The following is a 25,380-nucleotide window of genomic DNA, read 5'->3' on the forward strand; positions in this document are numbered from 1 at the left end:
CCATGAAAAACAGCTTCTCATAAAAATACAATCGCCGTTCGGAGTCGGCGTAAAACTGTAGGTCCCTCCGCTTTGTGTGACAACATCAAGGCGCACGCCACAAATCGGAGGAGAAGCTCGGCCAAACACTAACATATGTGTAAGCGCCAATCTATTATTATTATTATTAGTCCGAAAATATTAGCTCAAAAGTAAAAATTTCGCATAGTTATTACGCCGTGCGACAAAAATCAAAACATTTCGAAACAATCAATACACTCACGAAACTGGGAGCGTTTAAATCAGGTACCGAAAATAACAGTCAAATATAAAGATTCTTATTTTTAAATCATTGGAATTTTATTTTTTTGTGCAAATATAATCGTTATTTTTTTATACCATTTTGTACCGTTACAGCTCTTATAATCGATGTAAATCTTTTGTAATCCTAAAAATTAAACCTGATTGAAATAATATGACAAAAATAATGATTATTCTTGAAAAAAAATTAAAAACCATAAAATAACGGTTAAATTTGTTTGAAAAAAATAGAGATCCATTTTAAACGATAAAATTCGGTCACTGGAAAAGTTACCAAATTGAAAAATAAATTACCAAATTACCAAACTTGATAAATGAAGAAAACTATTACCAATTTTGGTTAAAAATTACTGGCCGAAATTTTAGTTTGTAAGTGGAATATTTAATAATTTTTATTATTATTACATACCCTTTTTAATAAATAAATGGATATTAGTAGGTTTTATTTATGTATGCAAACAGTAAATTTGACTAGCAGAAATTTCACATCTTATCAGCACTTGAGATCATAAATACTCTATATTAAAACATAAAAAAAAACAAAACAAAACAAAAAAAGTTAACATTGATAATGGAAAAATTCAGCCACAACGTAGCCTGCCTGTGGCACATTGTAAATAAACAAATGTACATACATACATATGTACATATGTATACAAATGTGTATGTATGTATGTATGTGCAACCCAATATGTTTGCAAAATACCTTGGTACTTTTTCGCATACGAATCGTAATTTTGAATTAAAAACACCAAACAGAGATGCTGGTAAACGACAATCGGAAGACACAACATCCATTAGTTACGTCTCGCTTGTTTATATATTTTTGTGTTGATGGTTTTTTGCACCACCATTGATTTAGGCGATGTGTCTGCGCCTAGACGTAGGCTACAAAAATTTTCATTCATACTGCTGCCGCATTTATCAATTTGTATGCCCTTGCTGGCAGCCACAATGGTTCAATTCTCAATTACTAATCCAAACAAACCAGTTCAAATGGATTTTTGTCGACTTGGATGAGTAAAAAGTGTATTTTCGGCGCACCATAACGACCTTTGCCCATTTAATAGCGAGCGCATTGAGGCATTGGCGCACTGCCAGCGACTTGCATACATAAGTAAGTGGTACAAATATTTATACGCATTTATGGCAAATGGAGCAAATGCAGCCTAAATTTTCTTCTAGAAAAATAACTTCAATTCACTTATAAAGTGAGTAAGAGTGCATAAGATAGTGGGACTATGACCTTAAGTGTATAAATAGAATTACAAACATTTGTACAGACTTATACATACTTGTAAGAGCAATGAGAAGACGCCTACATAAGTACATATGCACATATATGGCAATGACTTTAAGAATTATAATTCGGTTTACTTTTTTTATTTAATCTTTTTTTGGCTACCCTCGAACAGCTAAAACTTTTCCAGTGTGTTCTAAGGTCAAATCTCCTTGTCTAAATATGCGCGTGTGTACGCACAAGAATTGGCAATTCCGTGTCATTTGGCGTGAATACCACTCTTTTTTGCTTCACAAGTAATAAATATTTCGCGAAGTAAAGAAGTTTTCTTGGACAGCACAGGTACAACGTGCTTCATTTGTAAATATAAGTAGGTGCATTTTTATATCCGAGCACAAGGTTATTATAACTTTGTTCGCATAACGGTTTTATATCCTAATTATTTGTACATATGTATTATTAATTCTAAAGTTTGTGAGTTAGTGATTATTTTTGTTACTCCTTGACGCTAAAACGTCTCGATATGTTTCAATGAAATTTGGGAAACTGATAGTTTATAACCTAGATTAATATATAGGATATTTTTTTTTTTTAAGACAGTTGCTACCTTGCTATTTCAAACATATTCTTACAGGGGGTTGCCAGCTTCTCAAAAACTTCCCATCAGTTTAAATAACAAGTTAAATGAAAAGTTAAATGTAGGTTTTAAAACAAGAAAGATTTCAGAAAAGCTTAATTTCAAAAATATTTTTAGGGGTTGCCACCTGTTTAGAAGATCGAAATCAATTTAAATAACATGCTAAATAAAATATCTTCATATGGATATCAAGCGAGAAATGTATAAGAAAGATTTATTTGAAAATATTTTTGAAGAGGGTTGCTACCTGTTCAAAAATTAAAACCAATTCCAATACTTAGCAAGTTAGATAGAAAAAGGTATCATAAGGGACAGGTTTTAAGAAAGCTGTAGATATTTCGAAAATATTTTTGACGTGCATTGTCACCAGTTTAGGCTTTTAAAATCATTTGAATTGACCTAACTGGTCATACTGATATAAAATGGGAAAGTTTGTGAGTGAATTATAAGATCAACGAGATTTAAAAAAATTTAAAAAAATTTATACGTTTTCAAAAACTGTATTTAAATTTTATTGCTTAGTTAAATTAAATATTATAATAAACTAAATATGTAGGTGGCAAACGACACCGTAAGACAATTGCCAAATCTGGGAACTATCTTGAAAGCTCCTTACTGTCTTTCGAAAGACAAATTTATCTAAACAGAGGAAAGTAGTACTTAAAAATTAAATAAAGTTTAACTTTTTTTAAACAAAATATAAAAGTCTAAAGAAAATTAAAATAAAAAATTACTAAAAAAATAAAATTAAAAAACAAAATAAGATCCTAAAATTTAAATGAAATAAAACCAAAAATATTTTTTCTTTTTAACTGAGTAAAATATACTTACTAAAAACATAAACTAACAAAAGAAAAACAAATAAAATTTAAAAGGAAGAAACAAATAAAAAAAACTATTCTGAATAATTAAATGAAATTAAAAATGTTTTTTTAACAATAAAAACTAAAACTTGAAAGAAAAGTAAACTAAAAAATAACTAAAGAAGAAAAAACAAAATAAATCCCTAAAAATTAAATGAAGTAAAACTAATATATTTTTTTCTTAAAAACAGTAAAATACAAAATTTATAAGAAAGTGAAATTAGTAAATAATAATAATAATTAATTAAATAATTAAATAAAAAATATTAAATGAAATAAAATTCCAAAAAGTATATGTAATTTAAAATAATATTTGTTCGTTTTTAAACAATAAAATTTAAAAATTTGAAGAAAACTACGCTAAAGAAAAGAAAAAAATTAATTAAAGGAAGTAAAAAGTATGTTCCTAAAACGTAAATGAAACAGAAGAAATATTATTTTCCTTTTAAAACAAAAAAATTTTAAATTAAAAGAAAATTAAATTAAAAAAAAATTTTAATTAAAATATAAATAAAAAATTTAAATTAAAAAAAGTACCGCTGCCCGAGGACTGTGCTTTGCTCACTCGGCCATTGCGACTGTCGGAGCGACGCGAGCTTAATGATATACAAGTGCTTTCTCTTAAAATAGCTTTTCAGCACGAGTGGTGAAAAATTTTTTTTTGTAACACTTTTGTGCTTGAATAACAAAGGCCTTTCGAACTAATATCGTGCCATCTGTTTCTCATTTGTCTTACGAAAGACTTTTTTCTTTCTTAGCCAGAATTGCCCTGTTATTAAGAAAGCTTATGTTTGAAAAACAAATCCAAAATTTTCAAAAGTTTTCATAAAATTACGTCAAATTTCTCATTTCAACGAGGACTTTCCATATCGACTGGGAAATAATACTTCCGGGTGGTATACTTGTTGGTATGTGCATTAGGGTGGTCCAAAATAAATAAAGTCGGAATTTTAATGCTCTCACCCTCTATGATTGTTCTATATCGAAAAAATATACCCGTATTTTTTTATTTTGAAATCAAACAAGTAATTTTTGAGCAAAAAACAAACCGACTTCAAATAAAAATTTAAGATTATCGTTAACTTCTTCACGATCCATGGTTAAAAATATTTAGAAATCGCTCAAAGTGCTCAAAATTTTCCATGTATTTTATATGGGGAAAAACAACTTTTCGTATAAATGTAATGGAATTCTTTAAAATCAATATTTTTCGATCGGAAAACTCTAGTTCGCTTCAGGAGACTTCCAATAACAATACCTATTGTTTATTTAGCCATCTTTTAATACTAAAGACTTTTGATTTATCCCCCTATAGCATTTTCTGTCATTTTCTGGGGTTTTGGCGGACCTATAAAATATAGTTACTTTGAAAAAATTGTTAAATAAATAATTGGTATTTTTATTGGGAATATTTCTACGAAAAGTGGTTTTTTCCCATATAAAATACATGGGAAACTTTGAGCACTTTGAGCGACCTCTAAATATTTTTTGATTTCAAAAAAAGGGGTATATTTTTTTCGGTACAGAAAACTCCAAGGGGGTAAGAGCATAAAAATTCCGACTTTTTTGGACCACCCTAATGTGCATAGTATATGCCTCCCGTGAAAATGTAACGCCCGATAGACGAAAATAAGGTTAAACTGAAAAAGGTATTTCTTAGAATCGAAAGGTGATTAATCTAATAGATATATTTACTTTTTGTTACCTATCCATATTTGTTGACATAGATGCATACATACAATAATTATTACTTTTGATAAATCATTAAAGAATGAAATAGAATAGAATACTTATTTTTCTGTCTAATTTTTCCAAACAGGAATGTACGCTGGAAAAGATGAAATCATCCGATACATGGCTTTTCGATTTGAATAGCTTTGCGTACTTCGATACTGGCATTCGGGATGGTCCGCTGATGAACTGCCAAAAAGTGGTGGCCAGAGATCGTAAGTGAAACTGTTTTCTGTTTATGTAACTTCATTACTTAGATACTTAAGCTTCTCAGCACATTCAATTTTATTCATAATTTTCTCATTTTTCCAATTTTTTGGAATTTTATTACCCTTTCACAGCCCACACCAGCAAAATAGTAACAGCACGATTCTGTCAATTGGACACCGCCGATTCGGATGCCTGTCAAATACTGGGCAAGAGGTTGGGTTGGCCACCGGAGTTGGCGCGCAATGCCAATGCCAATAATAATGATAACAAAAACAACAACAATGCAAAGCGTAAGCTGAAATATGGCAATAACGGTAATAATGGCGGCGGCGGCGGCGCAGATGAAAATCAAGACGCGGAATTGCACTGCTCCATTTGTGATGCGGACAACTGTAATGGCAGCCAAAGCGCTCACCAATGGAGTTCGTGGTGGTGCGTCGGCGTTTTGCCGGCGCTCATTGCTTGGATGATTAGTTTGCGTTACCACAGTGCGTGGTGAGCGCAGCGCGATTGATACCCGCCGCTGCCGCTGTTCCGGCTGGACAAGTGGTTGGCTGGGTGCGTCGCTGAGCTGTAGATGTGGTTCAACAACCGAATAGCCCACGGCAGCAATTAAATATTTAGGAAAATAAGATTACTTATTATAAAAAAAAATATATATATATATTGGTGCAGTCTAATTTTAAGTACAGCAGCTAAATGAATATCGATGTTCAATGGTTTTTTGCCGAATCGAGTATTGTGTGCAAAATTTAATTGTTACATTGCTGCACGCAACTAACTGAATAAATGCCTTGAGTTTAACATTTGTGTATGTATTTAAGTAGTTGGGTGATTCATGCGACGCAAACACATTCACTGTAAATAATCATTAAAAATTGTTATCTGTGTAAATAAGCGTAAAAATGCTCGTATATTTATTCAAATAGTAATAGCTGAAAAAATTAATGAAGCACTGAATATCGATATGCGAAAAATTCTTAACATTGCATTGATAAGGCTGCTTTTTGAAGTTTTGCTTTTAATGAGGCGAAATAGCTTTCTCTTGTGTTTTTCCTATACGTTGAAATTCCACTACACTTTTATATGGAAAAAATAAAACAAATATACTCACGCGAAATATGTGAAACGGCATAGAAAAAATTGCTAAAGTTGAAAATTGAAAAATTGCTAAGTGTTTCGAAAAAGATAAAGGTACTGGTTTTATTTATTCTAGTTTACATATATTCAATAAAAGAAGAATTTGCTAAGTCCTAAGTGCTAAGAAGCACCGAAAATCCGATAAGGCCAAAATTGTACGAAATCTTTTAATAAAGATCGAATCCATCTGACTCATATGGAGTTTTGCTTTGCTTTAAATAGCCAAAATGTTGTATTCAAAGCTTTGCAAAAAACTTGAAGAAAATGGCTAGAAGAAGCTTTTTCCCCTCCAGTAAAATTTTTTAAATTGGACTTAGCAACTTTTCACTCTAAGCTAGCGATATACATATTTATTTGTATTCTCTTTTCTATTATAAACTGCGTGATAGAGGACTTTTTATTTGAAAAATTATCTTAGTCTTAATTTTAAACTCAATCGCAATCTTAATCTCGATTCTTATTTTTATCTTTATCTTCCTCTTCCTTTTCATTTTTTTTCTTCAACTTCTTCAACTACTTCAACATCTTTATATTCGGCAGCTTTATCTTTTCTTTTTATCCTCCTCCACCACTTCATATTCATCTTCTTCTTAATTTTCACCTTCATCTCTTATCTTCACCTTCATCCTCATCTTCATTTACCTCTTCTCTTTTATTAATATCTTTTTCTTCATCTTCTACTTTATCTGCTTCTTCTTCATCTTAACTTTTATTTTCATCTTCTTCTCCATTATCTTCATCTTCATCTTCATCTTCATCTTCATCTTCATCTTCATCTTCATTTACCTCTTAATATTTTCCTTTACCTCTTAATATTTTCGTTTCTCTCTTTTTGCTCTTTATCTTTATCTTCATCTTCTCCTTAATCTCACAGGCAATTCTAGTAAAGATATGTAGTTGAAAGCCTTTGTAAGTCAATTAAAAGACATTTGGCAAGATAGTTTGAAAGATTTTGGCTATTCTGGCACGAAAATATTACAAAAAAAAGCTGTCATGGAAACGTTCATGGTGAAAAGCTCTTTTGACAGAAAGCACTTGAGTGTGTTCCAAATGGAGATTAAAGTATTGTAATCATTTTGCTCGTGTTGCTCTAACAATCCAACAATAAAGCACTCGCGTTGAGAAGCCCGGTGTTCCTCTTTTCCCTGTTTTTAATATAAATGTTTTTATTTAATGTTTTTAATATTATTTTCTCTTAATTAATCTATTGTCTTAAAAAGAAAAAAGTATTTTTTGTTTAGTTTTATTTCATATTTGGAAACTCATTTTTTCACTTTAGTATTTTCCATCAATTTTTTTTAGTTTTTTAAAAAAGAAAAATATTTTTTTAATTTTACTAAATTTTTAGTAACATTTAATTTTTTTTTTAGTTTAAATTTTTTATTTTTAGATGTTATTGTTTTAAAAAGAAAATAATATTCATTTAATTTTTTGAAACTTATTTAATAAATTTTTTCATTTTATCGCTTTTTTCTTTTTGAAATTTCATTGCTTTTTAGTTTTGAGAAATTTGTCTTATTTGGTTAATTTTTTAATTTAGTTTGTTGTTTTTTAATTTTATTTTCTTTTACGAAAAAGATTTGTTGTATTAATGAGAAAAACATATGTACATATTTTAAATTGCATATAATTTTTAAAAACTACTTTTATGAAAGTTTTTAATTTTTGTATCTATTTTTTAAGTAAATTAAATTTTCTTTTAGTTTTTAAATTTTACTGTTTAAAAAAGAAATTATTATTTTAGTATAAGAAACTTTTTTTGTTTTTTCATTTCATAATTTTTTAAATTTAAAAATCGTTTGGTTTATAAGTTGTATTGTCTTAAATAGAAAAATATATTATTTTTTTGTTTCAATTAATTTTTAGAAACTTTTTTTTTGCCTCTGTTTTTGTTTAATATTTCTTTTCTTTTTTGTTAAATATTCTTAAAATTTTTAGATTTAATTTTTTTTTAGGACAAATATATTTTTTTAATTGTACTTAAATTTTAGAAACTTTTAAATAACTTTTTCATTTAATTTTCTTTTCATTTAATTTGGTTTCAAAAAGAAAAAAAATTTCTCAATTTCGTTTAATTTTGGGACATTGTTTGTTTTTTTTTTATCTAATGTTTTTCCTAATTAACTTTTTTTAGTTTATATAGAGTTTGGTGTTAAAAAATAAATTTTAATTTTATTGAATTCTTAGAAGCTTATTTTAAGTATTTTTTAATTAATTTTTTTCTTTTCTTGATATTTATTTTTTATTTTTAGATTTTATCGTTTTAAAAAGAATAATATATATATATAATTTAATTTAAGAAAACTAAAAAAATATTTATTATTCTTTTTAAAACGATAAAATCTAAAAATAAAAAAAAAAAAATTATCAAGAAAAGAAAAAAATGATGTTTTGCAAGACCGCCCATTGACCAGTTGCAAAGCCACCTAAATCGCCGTTTTGGCAAAAGTGAGATTTAGTAACCCTGAACTCCAGGCATCGAGATTTATGCATAAAAATCATACAATCATTATTAAAACAACATATTTGTAAAATAATAGCTAGAGAAAATACCGCCTATTAAGGCAATGCCCTCAAAGAATAAACCGTTTTTTCGCTATCCTGTAAAATTTGAGTGCTGTAAGATAGGCGGTTTTACAATTGGGCGATGGGCGGTCTTGCAAAAACATCGACGATATATATTTTAATTTAACTTAATTTTTACGTTTGTTTTTCCTATTTCCGATTCGTTTCGTTTGTGTTTTATTTCATTTTATTTTAATTTGTAGATGTTATTCTTTTAAAATAAAAAAAATATATATTTTTTAATTGTATTTAAATTTAAGAAATTTATATTTTTTCTTTTTTTTAATATTTTTTGTGTATTTTGTTTATTTTTAAACTTCGTTTTAAATAGAAAAGTTCTTTTTAATTTCATTGAACTTTTATTTTTAATTTTTTTCTTTTTTAAATATATTTTTTGTTAGTTTTTAATTTCATTTGATTTTCAGAAACTTATTTTTTTATTATTATTTTTTCTTCTTAGTTCAATTTTCTTTTAATTTTTGGTTTTATTGTTTTAAAAAGAGAAATTTGTATTTATAATTAGATTTTATTTTTAGGAAACTCACTAGTAAAAGACGGATAGCGTAATGCTAAGATCGTCTCGTTAGCAGATCTTTCAATTAGTGTTGCGAAAGACACAAAAGTAGTTTTCAAGATAGTTGCCAGCAATGACAATTGTCTTACGAAAGACTTTTTTCCTTCGAAAGACTGTGGTGAGTTGAAAGACAGTGGCCAGAATTGCTCTGTAAATCAAATGAAAAACACGCGCACTTCTCTTTTTGCAATAATTCAGGATAGGTCAGGAATAAATACGTGTTTAATATTTTTGTTTTTTCGTTTCACTAAAAGCAAAATTTTGGTAAGGTTCCAAGCTTGCAAAAAAAAAAAAATTAAAATGCGTACAGCCGAAATAGTTAAATATTTCATAGCTAAATAAAAAGTAAATATGAAGATACGCTTCGTTATTTTTTTTTAAATCCTGCTTTACAAATAAAAATATTCAAAATTCAAAACATATTTATGTAAGTAGGAAAATCGTAAAAATACATTCCATAATTTTTTTATTCATCAACACTTCATTATAGTACATACTTAGTGCATACATACATACTACATGCATATGTAGGCATACATAAATGACGAAAATATTTAAATCTGTTTCAAACTTATTTTTGTATCCATTGAAAACAATTATTAATTAATAAAAGTTAAGATAAAATATATGTAGCCCAATTTACTTATAAATTATAAGAATTAATATTCACCAAATGCCTTTAAGTTTTTTTTTAAGAATTAAAAAAGAAAATGGTGCACAATTAAGCGAGACAAAAAATGTAAAATTTCAAATGAAAGTAAATTTTATTGAGCTGTTTTGATTGTTGAAAATGGTTTGCAAAGAAAATGGGTCATTAATAAAGGGGAGGAAATAATTTAATAATTTGGAATAATATTATTATTTCAAACAGAAGAGAATTTCAGCAATAAAGCAAAAGCCCCAAAAATAAAAACTTAAAGTAAAATATAAAAAAATTAAAGGTTGAAAGTGCTAGGCTATTGTGTAATGGCATATATTAGGTAAATACTATATAGAACAGTGTATTTGCGCTCTCAAATACTTACACAAAACAATAATAAAATTAAGAATCAATACTTTAAAACTAAAAATTCATGTGGTTTTGCTTCGGTTTTCAAATAAATAAAATAAAACATCTGACAAATATTGATAAAGTGATTGGCATTCCAAAGCAAGCGCACACACACACACACACACATGCGTACATAAATGCACAGCGTACCAGAGTGTCAATGCAAGGCGCGTGTGTGCCAAGGCAAATGAAAATTCTCAGTCAGAACTCTACTTAAATTCAAAAGTATTCAAATGCAAAGTAACAAAAATATTGGAAAATTGAGACTAACAAGAAAAACTAAAATTAAAATGGCAAATGAGATTCATATTTTTTATTTTTTTTTTGCCATTTTTAAGCGGAAGTTAAATAATTAAAGGCGGAAATATTTTTAATTGCAAAAATTTATAAAAACCGCACATGGATGCAATAAAATTTTGAAGTGAGGCCCATAAACGAAATTTTTTGGAAATCGTAACACAAGCGAGAGTACGTACGTAGTCGGAAAGCGAACGCATAAAATATGAATCTGGTCGTAAAACCAAACAAAACAAAATAAATATGTGCTACCTAGACTCAAATTAAAGTTCAGTGTTAACAAACCATAATTACATACAAACATACATGCAAAATGCATACAACCAGTGTACGTACATACATATGTATTGTACATAAGTAAATATTGATCAAGTAATTGTCTCTGCATGTTTACATAAAAATTAAAAAAAAAAAAAATAATAATTTATGTTTGTAATACCAATTACAAATCATCGCTACAGCAAGAAGCAAGCAATGCATAGCAACATATTCTTCATAAATACATACATACATACGTAGATACATATGTACTCATGAATGAAGTGGGATGTAGCTAATTTCGTTGAAATTGGTAGGATATTTGGCGAAGTAAAGTTGGTAATAAAAAATAAACAAAGAAAAAAATTAAAACAAAAAACGTTAAGCTGCATTATTTCTTTATACTCGTAACACCGTCCGATAAATTAACCTTTTTTTGTACACATGAAAATATCAAGCTTTTTCAGGAACTAGAGACAGAAAAAAGCACCCGTACGAGTCTGAAATCAATTTCGAAATTTCCAAATGGCGGATGGATTTCGTTTTAAAAAGAAAAATTGTTTTTAATTATATTTTTTTTGTGGACTTATATTATTTTTTCTATTAAATTTTTTCATTGAATTTTTAGAAGCTTATTTTATGTATTTTTCAACTTATATATTTTTGCTTTTTAAAATAAATTTTATTTTTATTTTTAAATTTAATTGTTTTAAAAACAAATATATATTTTTTTAATTTTCTTCAATTTTTAGATTTTTTTTTTCTTATTGGTTTACTTTTAAGAGTTTTAATGTATTAAAAAGAAAAATATTTTTTTAAACTTCTTAAATTTTTAATCTTTTATTTTAATATTGAGAAAACCTATGTTTTTTAATTACATTATTTTTTTTGTTTTTTAATTTAATATTCGCTTAATTTTTAGGTTTTATTGTTTTATAAAGAGAAATATGTATGTATATATTTTTTTAAATTCTTTTAATTTTTAGAAATTTATTTTTTATTCCGTTTTTCATGAATTTTTTTTATTATTTAATTTTCTTTTAATTTTTAAATTACATTTTCTAAAATGGAGTCATTTACGGTTTAGGCGGAGAAAAAGAGCCCTTAACAACCTCTATTCTGAATCGGTCAATCGAATATGAAACTTCGTATTCGCACTATTTGGGGTGGCTGATTACGAGTCTAAAAGCAGTTTTCAAAAATTCAAAACGGATTTAAAAGGTTTTGTTTTTTAGATTTTTATGAAATTTGATATCCGAAAGTTATTTGAGTCGCAGATTATAAAACTGAAATCAGTTTTAAAAAATAATATCAGGCCGATGCCGAGTTGCTTGTTTAAGCAGGATTGACAATTTTTTCGGTTATCGTTTGTGACTGTGATCCATTAGCCAGCGCAGTCTTATCATAATATTTGCTGCCAAGAGTTGAAGAGTGTCAATAATATGCATAAAAATTTTCGAGTTTATTACACTTTTGGAAAAAGAATCGAATAAACACTTGACTAACAGCCCCTATTTTATAATCAGTTGTCACATTTAGGTATGCAGAGAGCAATGTGAAAGCTCCAACAGTGACAATTGCAATTATTTTTGCGATGATCTATTGAGTACGTGTCAACGCTAAAACATGCGATTTAGAACAATCCTAGGGGGTGAGAGCATAAAAATTCCGACTTTACTTTTTTTACATGCATTTTTGGACCACCCTACTGTGCATACCTATGACTACAGTTGATGACACGATAATGACAATTGAACTGTGACAATTGACGACTGTGACCATACGCGAATAGGGCTGTAAATGAAAATGTACTTAACTAAAACTGAGAATTCAATATTTTACACAATTTATGGTGGCTGAGATTTAGAATGCTAGCCTGGAGCACTGTGGTTCAGTTGTCCATTGTAATTGGTAGCCTTATGCCAGAATACCGATATGAAGCCTCGTTTTATAAAATATGTACAGAAGGGAAGCGCTTAATGCGCATAATGAATATGGAGATATAAACGCAACTGAAAATTTCTTGAAATAACTAAATCATCCAAGGTCCTTGTCGTCTTTTACTAAAGCAAAGTTAGCTTGATGAACACTTAAAGTAAGTATGTACTACAAATAATCCTATATCAATTTAATTATAATACATGCATACTTTGATGTTCATACATTTACGAACTCAAGAATACATGGCGTATGAGTTACATATTTCCAGCGACAACGTGCTACACAGTGTTTCGACTACAAGAAGGTAGGTGGAACAAAGTCGTGGCGACAGATGATAAGAAAAAACTAACGTAGCTTAGAGAGAGAAAAGTTAAAGTCACATAATTTCCTCACGCCCTCTCTCAACGAAAAGTAAATTTCTTAAGAATCAATAGAATCGGAGCGATATCGGCAACGAAGTTCAACTGACGAAATGAATTTTGCCGCTGCCGCCCGGCACAAAATCAGCTGTCAGTGATAAAAAAAAGCTTTGTTTCTTCACTTTTCTAGCAGATAATTATCAAGTATAAGCTGAATGGGAAGATTTGCAGACTCATTTTTTCACTTTGGTATTTTCAACCGACTTCCAAAAAAGGAGGAGGTTTCAGTTCGTCGGAATATTTTTTTTTTTTTTTTTTTATGTATGTTAACTTTGGACCACGTCAACCGATTTAATTCTTTTTGCATCGGAAAGATAGTGTCTCAGAGGTGGTCCCATACTAATCTGGTTAAGAAGATCCGATCAGTGGATCATGAGATATATATATATATATTACTTGTTATATTTTTCATTTGTCATTCAACTGATGCGTATTTCTTTTCGGTTCTGTTTTACTAGGCGAAATGTTGCTGCAAATATCACCCCACAGCATCGCTCCGTCCGACGGAATTCGCTCAGTGTTTGGTTCTGTTTACGCCTTAACCCAGCAGAGAAGCACCAATTGCTTCTTTTGTGTGCAAGTCAGCATTTCTGAACTAGTTCGGGGCTATTTTAGAACCAAGACTGATCGAATACAAGATTGCGCTGATTGATGCGAAATTCGGGAGAGTAACGTGAATGTGACGTCATCGCAGACTTGCCGGTGGAGAGAGCTGAGAGAGATCTATCAGTAGGTATATGTTTTGCATATGTATAGGTATATGTATATTACACAGGCAATACACAATATCTCCTATGACGTCATATTTCTGTGAAAATTTTCAAGAGAGAGTTAGCGGTATCGCAATCAGCGCCCCCTTCTGCATTCGTTTCACCATGTTTTAGAACCATTTCTGGACTAGTTCACGAATTTTTGAGGTCCATTTTGGAATCAGTTCTGGACAATTTCGAGACTAGTTTCGGACTTTTTCAGATATTTTTCGGAACTAGTTTGGGATCATTTTTGGACGAGTTCAAGCCCATTATAGAACTCTTTCAGGACCATTTAGGGACTAGTTCTGAGCCATTTGAGACTATGTGCGGACTATTTTGATGACTATTTTGGGTTCATTTCGGAACTAATTCAGGACCATTTAGGGACTACTATAGGACTATTTCAGGAATGTTTCGGGAATAGTTCGGGATCATTGTGGAACGAGTAAGGGACCATTTTGGTACCGTTCAAAGCCTTTCGGGAATATTTCACAGCTTTCGCAGAACCGACGACCGGACGATACAAATGACAATTTTGTATAGCACTTCAGTTAGATCATAGGTCTATCTACAAATGTCGTATATAAGAAGAAACCTCAAGAGATAGTTCTGTAATTCTCTCCTGCAAATTCTGTATAAAAGCCATTCAATTAAAGAATGTTAAAATTTTTCAAGCAGGTAGAGGATTAAATTTTGTGATACCAAGTATGTTTTTTGCATCCAGTTAAATGCAACAATGAAAAAGGTAGGTAGATGATGCCTCTAAAAATACATATTTAATGCAAGTAGAATATTAGATATTTTATAAGGAAAAAAACCCAACGCCAAATCCACAAAACTTTCCACTCCGAACGAAATTATTTATGTTCAACATTTATTTGATTTGCCCATATTAAAAAAGGTGACTAAAATGTTATATTTCCATCAAGAACTTTTTAGCCACCTTTTATCTGATATTTTATTTTATTTTCTTTTATTTATTTCTGAGCGTAAAAATTAGCATTAGTGACAACCCTTTTGAAAATGTCTGGTTAAGAGTTTTTGAAAAATTCTATAAATTTTTAAATTTTAAATTTTTAGCCTTAACTTCTTAGATTGGTGACAACACTATTGAAGTATTTTTCCAAGTCAAATATTTACAAACTTAGAAACATGCATGATTGTTGCAATATCTGGGACTGAAGCAACATACACACACATACTCATGAACATACATATATACATATATATCTTCTGATAAAACAACCGTCTATATTTTGTCCGCAATTAAGATTGATAATGACACCTTTTTAATTTTCCTCAGAGACAATCAGCCAACAGCTCACAGCCGCCACCGAGCAAAAGCAATTTCAAAGATTTTATCAAGTCTTCAACGTGTAGAGAATGTGCATGGAGAATATGGCAAAATGAATGTTTCCGAAAATTTCTGGAAAAAAATTTTTATCATCAAACGCACAGCTCCAACTCCTACTGTACAAAAGCTAGTTAGAATTTAGAATACCCTGTTGGTAAACGCACTAGTGCCAATCTGGTTCTGTACTAGAGAATTTAAAACCAAGACTAGTGCGCGTTGATTCTCTTTTACATGCAGGCAACTGGCGAATTTAACATTGCGATTCCTACGATGTGTTAATTGCCCCCCCCCCCCCCCCCCTTCCCCTTTTTTTCGAATGTGTTTTCAATTTGAAATTAAATTTGTTTGCATGATTTTAAGAAATGTACGTTTACATACCTTTGGCTGTAGCTGACTTTGCAGAGGTGCTTGCTGTTATTGGTTAGATTCCAGAAGGTCCCAAGATGTTTAAATGTTAACACAAATATATATATTTTTTGTATTAGCAAACTATGAAAAAGCATCTGTGAAGTGCAGAGTGAAAGCGTATTTGAGCGAAAAAGCCGCCAAACACATATCTATGTAAAGTAAATAAGCCCCCTGCTGCATCCCTTTTTGGACAGTCCCGAACTACTTCTAAATTTGCCACTTTAGATATAGATTTCTAATCAAAAAAGTGAAATAAAATAGTTTTTTAAAACTACTACATTTCGCTGATTTCGAACTAGTTCGTTCTTGGCGATAAACAACTAATGCGGAACTAGAAATTTGATTCACTAGTTCGCGGTTTCCCTGCAGGGTGTAAGTGCATACATAGATATATACATAGGTGTATTGAAATGTTTCTTTTCGTATATTCTTGTGTTTTTTTACAAGTTTTTTTTTTTTGGTTTCATTTCATTTCGACTCCCTCAAAAGTAACTCGATAGCATTGACTGCCGAAATATTTCGCAAACAAAATTCAAATTATATTATTTAGTTTCGTTAGAATTTTGCAAAAGTACAGTTCAGTCAATATTGCCGGCGCCTTTCTGTTTTCAATTTCATTAAAATACTACAAAGTATAGAGTTTGAATGAATTGGTGGCAAACTGTGAATAAATGAAAATATTTAAACATGGCGTGCAAAGGTGCATTCTTTGTCTTCCTCCTTCTTGGTTGCTTAAGCTTTATGTCGGTTGAAGGTTAGTATAGTTATGTAAGTTTGCTGAATAATATAACTTCCATTTAGAATATTTTTGTATAAGTCTATAGCAAGTTTGGAGTTAGAGTGCAGAAAGCTACTTCTAACTGTATTAATAAGGTTATTTAAAACTACCAAAGTTTTACCATAACCAGTTATGGGCAAACTTCAGTACTTTTGTGTTTGGGTACTAAATATTGTCTAAATATTAATGTAAAAAATTACCTAGGTGTTTAGGAGTTACTGGATACCAAACTAAAAAAAAAAATCTAATTATTTACTCTGAACTAAAGTTCTCAGATACTTAAGAGATGCAGAACAATCCCACTAAAGTAATAAGGTATTTAGTAGATGGCCAAATACTTACAAACGAAATACTTTGTGATTTAGGAAAAACTAAAGCAATTAACACTTTACCTTACACTCACCCCAACACACCTTTACTCACCTCACCTCAACTCATATAAACTTTCCCTTAGCTAACCAGTGTTGCCATTTTGATGCTTTTGGAGCTAGATTTAGCTCTTCATTTTTCTATTTAGCTCTGAAAATTTGGCTTTAGCTCCTAGCTAGTTTCGAAATTCAGAGGAAAAATTTACATTTGTATCCACGGGAAAATACAGACTACACCATAAACTCATAGATCTAGGTTAATGAATTCAAAAATTAATTAGAAGAAAATAGTTTTTTTTTTAACGCGCGGATTTTGTTTTTACCTTACTAATTTTACATTTAAGGAGAGAAGGAAGTAATACTTTTCAAATTTTCCGAAAAAATTATTCGAAGCCCGAGTTTTTATGGTCAATTCAAATATATGAAATTGCAAATTTTAACAGTTTTTAAAGTACTTTCAGTTCATTGTCTGGTTTATATAAGTATGTGTATGCATATACGTCTTATTTTGGTTTTAAAGTTTTTTTCAGCACTTAAACTAATAAAATTCGTTGTTTTTATTCGAATTGCGGAAAATGTAAAAAACACCTTACGTCAATAAATTTTCTACTTAAAAAAAATCTAGCTCTTCATTTTAGCAACTATTAGTATTATTTAGCTCTTTTTACCACTTCGGCCGTTTTAGCTCCAAACGAAACTTTTCTCTGGCAATACTGTAACTAACCTTATTTCAACTAACCTCGCCTAAAGTCACCTCATCTCAGCTCAGCGAAGCAAATCGCAGATAAATTTTATGTCTGAGTACCATTAGATAGTCTTGAAAATACGGAAACAGTCCTGAAAATCGACAAGTAGTCCCAAAGATCCGAAATACACCCCAAAAATCCCGAAGTTGGCTCGAAAATCCCGAAATAGTATTGACATCAGCCCTGCGAATCTTGAAATAGTTTCGAAAGTTCTGAAATAGTTCTGAAAATCTCAAAACAAACCCGAAGTAGTCCCGAACATCCCTGAATAGTCTTATGAATTCCGAAAATCCTAAAAATTCCGAAGTAGTCGTAAAAATCGCGAAGCAGTTCCAAAAATCCCGATATAGTACCGAAACAGTCCCGGAAATTCCGAAAGAGTCCCGAAAATTCTGTAGTCTTGAAAATTCCGAAATATGCCCAAAAACCTGGATATAGTCCCGCAAATCTTGAGATAGTCTCGAAACTCCGAAATAGTCCCGAACAACCCGAAGCAGTTCCGAAAATCCTTTAATAGTCCCGAAAATCGAGCAGTAGTCCCAAGAAATTATTTATTCTTATACTGAGTAAATAGCAAGTATTTAGGGTTTAATCAAGTAACAAGTTCTAAGTACATACTTCTGTATCCAGTGTATAGGGAAGCAATAAATATGTACTAAGTACTTTTGTATCCAGAATTAGGTGAAGCCAAAGTCTCTAAATATTTTTGTACGCGGTAGTTAGTGACTCCAAAGTCTCAAAGTTCTTTCGTATGAGTTGTTTCGTTAGGAGAAACTAACTAAATACTTTTATACTTAGTATTTAGTGATGTGGAAGTAAGTAAATAAACACCGAAAGTGCCTTTGGTGAAGAAGAATGAGGACCAAGAGGAGATAATAAGATTCCTAGGACTTGCAGAGCTGTTTAAAGCGGCCAGCGAAGAGTTCAGCTAAAAGATGTTCCGGCTCTCAAAGGCGAGTGGGGCTGATGAATACTACAAGGAGTCACCTCAGAGTCTGCTCAGGCCTATGGACTCAACGGCAGTGGACCACATCATTTGTAGTCCCCTGCTGCTCCAACAGAGCTGCCTTCACGGCAAACCCCATTCCGCCTAAGCAGGGAAAACACAAACACCACAGCTCCACAACCCAACACAATAGACTACACCACAACCACGACAGACCATACAGCAGACACAACCGCACCACCACCCACACGCCGCCGCCAACAACTCCTGGTTCCTCCAACAATCTGCACGGTGTGTCAGACCAGGATATTCCGTAAAGTGTCGTTAGTCAAGTGCAACACCTGCCTTGGCTGGTGCCATTTTAGGGCATGGTCAGGTTTGCGCACCCCGCGAGATTGGACGAGGAATTTCGAGGGCCCGTGTTGCGCTGCACGGTCGCTAGCCCCAACTGCGACGCTGCCCACTATAACCACAGGGCGGCACCTTCCACAACAGCGCACACAGTCAATGGCGATTAGGCAACACACATCCCTCACCCCTCGCATAACCACATCTCTCCCGAACCACGCGAAGCTCCTTCAATTCAATTGTAACGGACTTCAAAGCAAGTTCGAGGAGATAACCGTCTTCATGGGCCGGCACGGATTATTGATATTGTTGATTTGCGCCGGATACAACGTGCACCGTCGAGATCGCCAGCAAGATAATGGTGGTGGCCTAGCGCTCATCACGAGCCACACCGTGCAGTATCGTATCATCGAAGCAGACAGGGTATTGCTATCCGGTCAGGTGACGTCGAGCTCGAAATATTTAAGGTTTATATACCCCCTGTCACCAGCTTCCCGGCAGGATATCACCCTGAAATAGGTGCGCTTCTCAGAGGTGAAGACCGTAGGTAGTTGGCAACTTTAATGCGCACCAGGATCTTTGGCATTCAAGCCTGTAAAGTAATCCTAGGGAAAGACACTTGGCTGAGCAGATAAACGATTCGACATTCTGAACAATGGACGACGACGCACCCACCAGGATTACGGGCAGCTGCTGCAGCTCGCCAGACATAACAATCGTCAGCACTGGTCTGATAAACAGAATATACATAGAGGCCTCCTCCCGCCCACAGAGACTCAAAGGGTGGTAGGCGAATTATCTGAGTTGCCGGCACTCGTCCATAATGTTTAGAGACAAGTTGAGCAAACTTAGAAAAATAAAACTGGGGATTCCACAGGGTGGTGTCCTTTCCCTATTACTGTTTAACTACTTTATTTCCAAGCTCCCTCAACCACCAGAGGGAGTCTCGATTGTCTCTTATGCGACGATTGAGCGATAATGGCGTCTGGGAATGGAATTGATGCTCGAAAGTAAACGGTTACCTCTCCGACTTTTTTCGCTTCTGCACTGTTAGGAGCCTAACCGTCTCTTCTACGAAATCCTCAGCCACCCAGTTTACCACCTGGACGAAGGGAGTCAGACTACCTCTGGGTATTCACGTTGATGACACACTAATTCCGACGGTGAATAACCCGAAAACATTCGCAATTGTCAACAAAAAACAGAGCCGCAACAAGATCTACAAGTCGCTAGCCGGCAGAACCTGAGCCAAAGACAAAGAAACGTTGTTGGCAAGATACAAGGCACTTAACTGGCCGATTCTAAATTACGCAGCACCATTGTGGTCGCCGGGGACCAGTAGGACGCAGTGAATGAACCTGCAGACGACCCAAAACACAGCACTCCGGACATCGACCGGATGTCTTCTGATGTCGCCAGAACATCTCCTGCATAACGGGGCGAAAATGATCCCCATAAGGGAGCACAACACAATGCTCTGCAAGCAATTCTTAGTAGGAATCCACAAACGTGGACATCGTACAGACACCTGCTTGCAGAGGAGCTCTCGCCATGGCATGCCAGAAGTAGGGACACGATATCGAACAGAAAGTATCGATATGGTACTCATTTAAAGTATCGCTTTAAAAATATCGGGTACCCATTAATATCGGAATAAAAAGACTCGATATTCCAAATATCGATACCAAATATCGAAAAAAAATTTATCTAAATATAGGTCTCGTATATAGGCCGCTGTGGTGTAATGGTTGGCAGTGCGCAAAGCTTGAAAATGAAAAACAGTTTCCCATTAAAACAAAATCGCCATTCAGAGTCGACATAAAACTGTAGAGGCCCCTTTTGTGCCACAACATTAAAGCGCTCGCGCGACAAATCGGAGGAGAATCTCGGTCAAACACTAACATATTGTGTAACAGCACGTAGAGATTGATGTGTTGACTTAAAACACCGAGGTCGCGGGGTCAAATTCCACCACATGCAATCCTAACTATATTACAAATTTCTTCTCTTTAAAGCCCAATTTATATCGGGAAGAATTGTTAATAACATTATCTTTGTAATGTGAGTTTATGATATTCGATACGATACTTGGGTTCTGGTACTCGATTCCAAAAAATATCGTTTCAAAACTATCGAGTAGAAAATATCGGAATCGAATGCCAAAAGTATCGATATGGTATCGTATCGTATCGAAATTCGTGTCCCTAGCCAGAAGGCATCTATACGAACTGACGGATGAAGTCCAGAGGTTTATAATGCAACCTCTGGACCCGACAGCATATCGACTGGCCCTCAGCGGCATTCACAGGGAGTCGGTCTCGAGTTACATACACTCCAGATCAGTGAATTCCATTCTGGGCACACAAACACCTGACGTGGACGAGACGGAGCGTCGTCTGCCTTGGGAGACTCGGGCCACAGTAGTCCAACTTCGCTCTGGCTACTGCAGCAGGTTGAACTCATACCTGTGCAGACTAGATGTATATGTGCCCAATGAGTGTCCGGCATGCGGAGAGACACCCCACGATTCGAAAAATCTCTTCGCATGCCCACAAACCCCACACAGGGGTGGGGCTGCACGCTTCTTGGGTCTTCCGTAAGTTGAGCTTGACGACAGCGACTGAGATATTAGCCGATCTGGGCGGGGTGGTTGTAGCCGCTACAACAACAACGACAAGTATCTTTTAACGATGCCGAGAACATTGGTCCAAATTTTGCATGTTGAAGTGTCTCTGAATTAGGTGAAATATTTTGCTAGATATCAAATTAATATATCAAATTTTATCATTTTATAATACATTAAAGTTTACGAAATCCCATTTTACATACGATTGTTTGCTTTTATACATATGTACATATGTATGCAATGGCATATATATAGTCTTTTATTTAAATTCCATTAATTTTGTTAGTAATTACTAAATATCTCAGCATTTGTTTGAAATCCAAAGACGAACACTAAAATTCCATAACAAAGTACTCCATTAAAACTTTAAGAACTTAAAGAACCCTGTTGACGTGCTACTTAGTTTTATTATTTACAGTTCCTTCCAAACCCATGTAAGATATCATTGGCCGGACAATAATTATGTAGTGCATAATATTTTAAATACAAATGTTAACAGCAATGGAATGCTGTTACTAATCCCTGTGTATGTAATTTACGCACTTTAACGCACACGCTCAATAAATACACAAACATACAGTGGCGGATTTTCCGTAAAGGCAACATAGGCAGGTGCCTAGGGCGGCAAAATTTAGGAGCGGCAAATTTTGAGTTGAAAAAAATTATTTTATTTTTTTTTTCAAGTTAGTTGCACTGAAAGTAGAATTTGGGTTTTAACATTTTAAGACATAATTTTGAGATTAAATTACGCAATCAGCAAATAAGACAGCACTTTTAGGTATTTTTGATATCATTTAAATGATAATATTTAAAAATACCAATTTAGTATTTTTGAGATTATAACTTATCAAGTGAAAAAACTTTGTTGATGACGGCTTTCTTTAAAAGTTGAAAACCTTTACTCAAGGCAAATACCACTTTGTTATCTTAAATTGTAATAAAAGTATATTAAATAACATAAACTTGAATATTACTATTTACTGCTAATCGTTCCAAAACTGGTACTTTTACCTCAAAATATTTTTCTTATCGGAAAATGGGCGGCAAATTCTAAATTGCCTAGGGGTGACAAATATTCAAATCCGCCAATGCGTACATACATACATAATATGCCTATATGGTATATACTTACGGTGACCATAAATATATTTTGAAAATGCAGGACAATTTTTCAAAAAATTTACCTACATATAATTGCGTAGTATAATAAAAATAACAAAAATATACTACATTCCTCGTTTTTTTTTATTTTCTACCATACAAAGTATGCTTGACAAAATTTTTATATGGAAGAAAATGCGCAGCACCGTCAACAAAAAAACTGTCGCCCCTGTGTTTATTTTTTTTTTAATTTTCAAAAATTTTTTAAATGGGATGTAGACGTAGAATATGCTATATTTTTATAAAAAGTTAATGAATATTAAACAAACAAAACGAAAACTGTACCTACTAAGTATTAAAAGGATGCGCTATTCAAATAATGAAGAGTGTATATTTCTTAATTATTAATCCAATTTTAAACTTTAAACATAAATCACATTTGCTTCATTGGTATTAATCTTTTAGTAATGAATATTTACAAAATTATAATAAGGCATATTACATATTACTTTACATGAAATATGAACCTCTGTAAAGTAAATTTTTTAGGCAAACTTTTGGTCGTTGAACACGAAAAAATACCCATGGTTTCAAAGAAGCGTTTTCGATATTTGTTCGAAAAACGTATTTTTAGTACTTTTTCAGTTATTCCTCAATATCTCATGAAACGAACAACAGTTCGAAAGGTATTAATGGGCTCTTTGCAAAAATATATATTTTTTGTGCAGATTGTGTTCCGTAACATCTACATTTCTCATCAGATTTTCATTTACTGTGAAAAGAAAATGATTGAAATTTCAATTTTTCGATCTTGGTCGCTTGTAACACTAATAATTTTCATCGAAATCGGCAAAGTAATATATTTTTGTAAGAGGACTGTAGGTCGTTTATGTTGATTGGATAATTTTTTCATGAGATATTGACGAATAGGTTCGAAATGTACCAAAAACATGTTTTTCGAAAAAATGACGAAAAAGCTTGTTTGAAAGGAAAATTGGCTTGGAGAAATATTTTTTTCTTAAGCGATTACCACAAAATTTGTAGAACAGTGTTATCGATATATTTGATGCTGGTCTTCAATTTCTTGTTATCCATTGTCCTTAACCGTACAATATTTAGAACGCATTGACTAGTTGAACCTTCAAAACCAGCTTACCCTTATGTAGTTATCAATTAGTTATCGACACTGCTTTTATTTCAATTAGGGAAAGTTAATTTTAAAATATCGAAGAAAATACGGGACAAAGGCAGGACACTTGGATAAAATCAGTACATTTTGGGGGTTTTCTGTTTTGAAAAACTACGCAGGAAGACCTTTAAATAACAGTACGGGGCTGCAAAAAACAGAACGGATGGTCACCGTATATATACTACATATGTACATATGTATATGTGCATACATACAACTTTACCAGCGCGTAATAGCCTCAAATCAAAATCGAATGATTATAAATTTTTATTTAGATTTTATGAGAAGTGCTTAAGAGTGATCCTCAGTAATAAATTAATTCGATTATAATTATGAGGTAATTTTACTAAAAACAAATCAGTGGTATATATATGCAAGTTTCAAGCACTTTCATTTATGGCACTATTCAACCAAGAATATAAATTTTGCAGATTTCCTTGCCCATGTACAATGTACATATGTTGACATAAAACACTTACACTTATAGGTTGGGGTGTGATTTCCCCCATATGTACTTACCTTGTGCAGAAACGCACTAGTGCCGAACTGGTTCGGTACTTAAGTACCCCCGACGCCCCCGCTGCATACCTTTTTCGATAGCTCCGGACCAGTTCTAAAATCGACCGACGAAAAATGTAACTTGATTTTTTCAAAGTCTTTTTGGTTTTCCCATCGTAGCGATTTGACATAAATTATTTTCAAAGAAATGTGATTTCAATTTGAAATCAGTTTACCTGAATGATTGTAAGAAATGTAATTCAAATTGTACCTGAGTGTGCATAGGTAATCTTGCTGTTATTGGTTAGATTTCAGAAATTTCAGATGTTAACATTTTAGTACACATTTTTGTTTTATGTTTCCAAGCGATGAAAAAGCATCTGTGAATTGCACAACGAAAACGTAATCGAACGAAAAAGCCGCCCGCTGCATTCTCGACAGCTCAGAACCAGTTCAAAAATTCGTCTTCCTATAACATTTTCTGTAATTATTTTGGACTTACCAGATAAGCGCATCACTGAATAGAAAGAGTTAGAACAGGTAGTTTGATCTTTAAGAAAAATATGAATTTTTAATTGTTTCTGCTTTCTGCATAAAAATGTAATTAAAAAAATGGACTTAGCAACTTTTCACTCGTATTTAACTAGTGATTAGAGCTCTTGTTAATCGATTAGTCGACTAATCAGTTAATCTACTAACGATTTCTTTGTGACTTTTTCTAACTAACCACTCACGAACAACCAGTCGACTAATCGTTCATTTTAGATTTGTGGACCAGTTTATCTTATTTCAATAAATAGTGTTTTTTTATATATTTTTTTAATGCGTATGCTTATTGAAGAAACCTAAGCGTGCTAATAACAACAATTTCATTATGAACAACTGTCACTATTCGAATAAATTGGATTAGTCGATTTTCAGACTACTCGATGGTAAGCGGTTAGTCGAAATTAAACGGTTAGTCGAATTCGAGAGGTTAAACGAATAATTGCTATTCGACAAACGATAAAAAAGTTTCTTATCGACTATTCGATTATCCG

At 32.4% G+C, this 25,380-nt stretch overlaps 1 protein-coding gene and 1 long non-coding RNA gene across 2 annotated transcripts in view; one reads left to right on the top strand and one right to left on the bottom strand.

Annotated features, from left to right (window-relative positions):
- LOC118740832 (probable serine/threonine-protein kinase DDB_G0280461) overlaps positions 1-6,263 on the top strand; it is a 14,693-nt gene extending 8,430 nt beyond the window's left edge. The window contains exons 3-4 of the mRNA XM_036472548.1: positions 4,860-4,986; positions 5,113-6,263. Coding sequence (XP_036328441.1) covers positions 4,860-4,986; positions 5,113-5,480 — 495 coding nt within the window. The 3' untranslated portion in view covers positions 5,481-6,263. The remainder of the gene's footprint in view (positions 1-4,859; positions 4,987-5,112) is intronic.
- Positions 1-24,803, bottom strand: part of LOC118740833 — a 44,718-nt gene extending 19,915 nt beyond the window's left edge. Inside the window, exons 1-2 of the long non-coding RNA XR_004993188.1 lie at positions 24,612-24,803; positions 24,362-24,498 (exon numbers count right to left, since the gene is read on the bottom strand). This is a non-coding gene — a long non-coding RNA (uncharacterized LOC118740833). The remainder of the gene's footprint in view (positions 1-24,361; positions 24,499-24,611) is intronic.
- Positions 24,804-25,380: the final 577 nt, after the last annotated feature.

The sequence above is a fragment of the Rhagoletis pomonella genome, unplaced genomic scaffold, assembly GCF_013731165.1.
Source record: "Rhagoletis pomonella isolate Grant_MI unplaced genomic scaffold, Rhpom_1.0 Rhpom_scaffold_00006, whole genome shotgun sequence".
NCBI lineage: Eukaryota > Metazoa > Arthropoda > Insecta > Diptera > Tephritidae > Rhagoletis > Rhagoletis pomonella.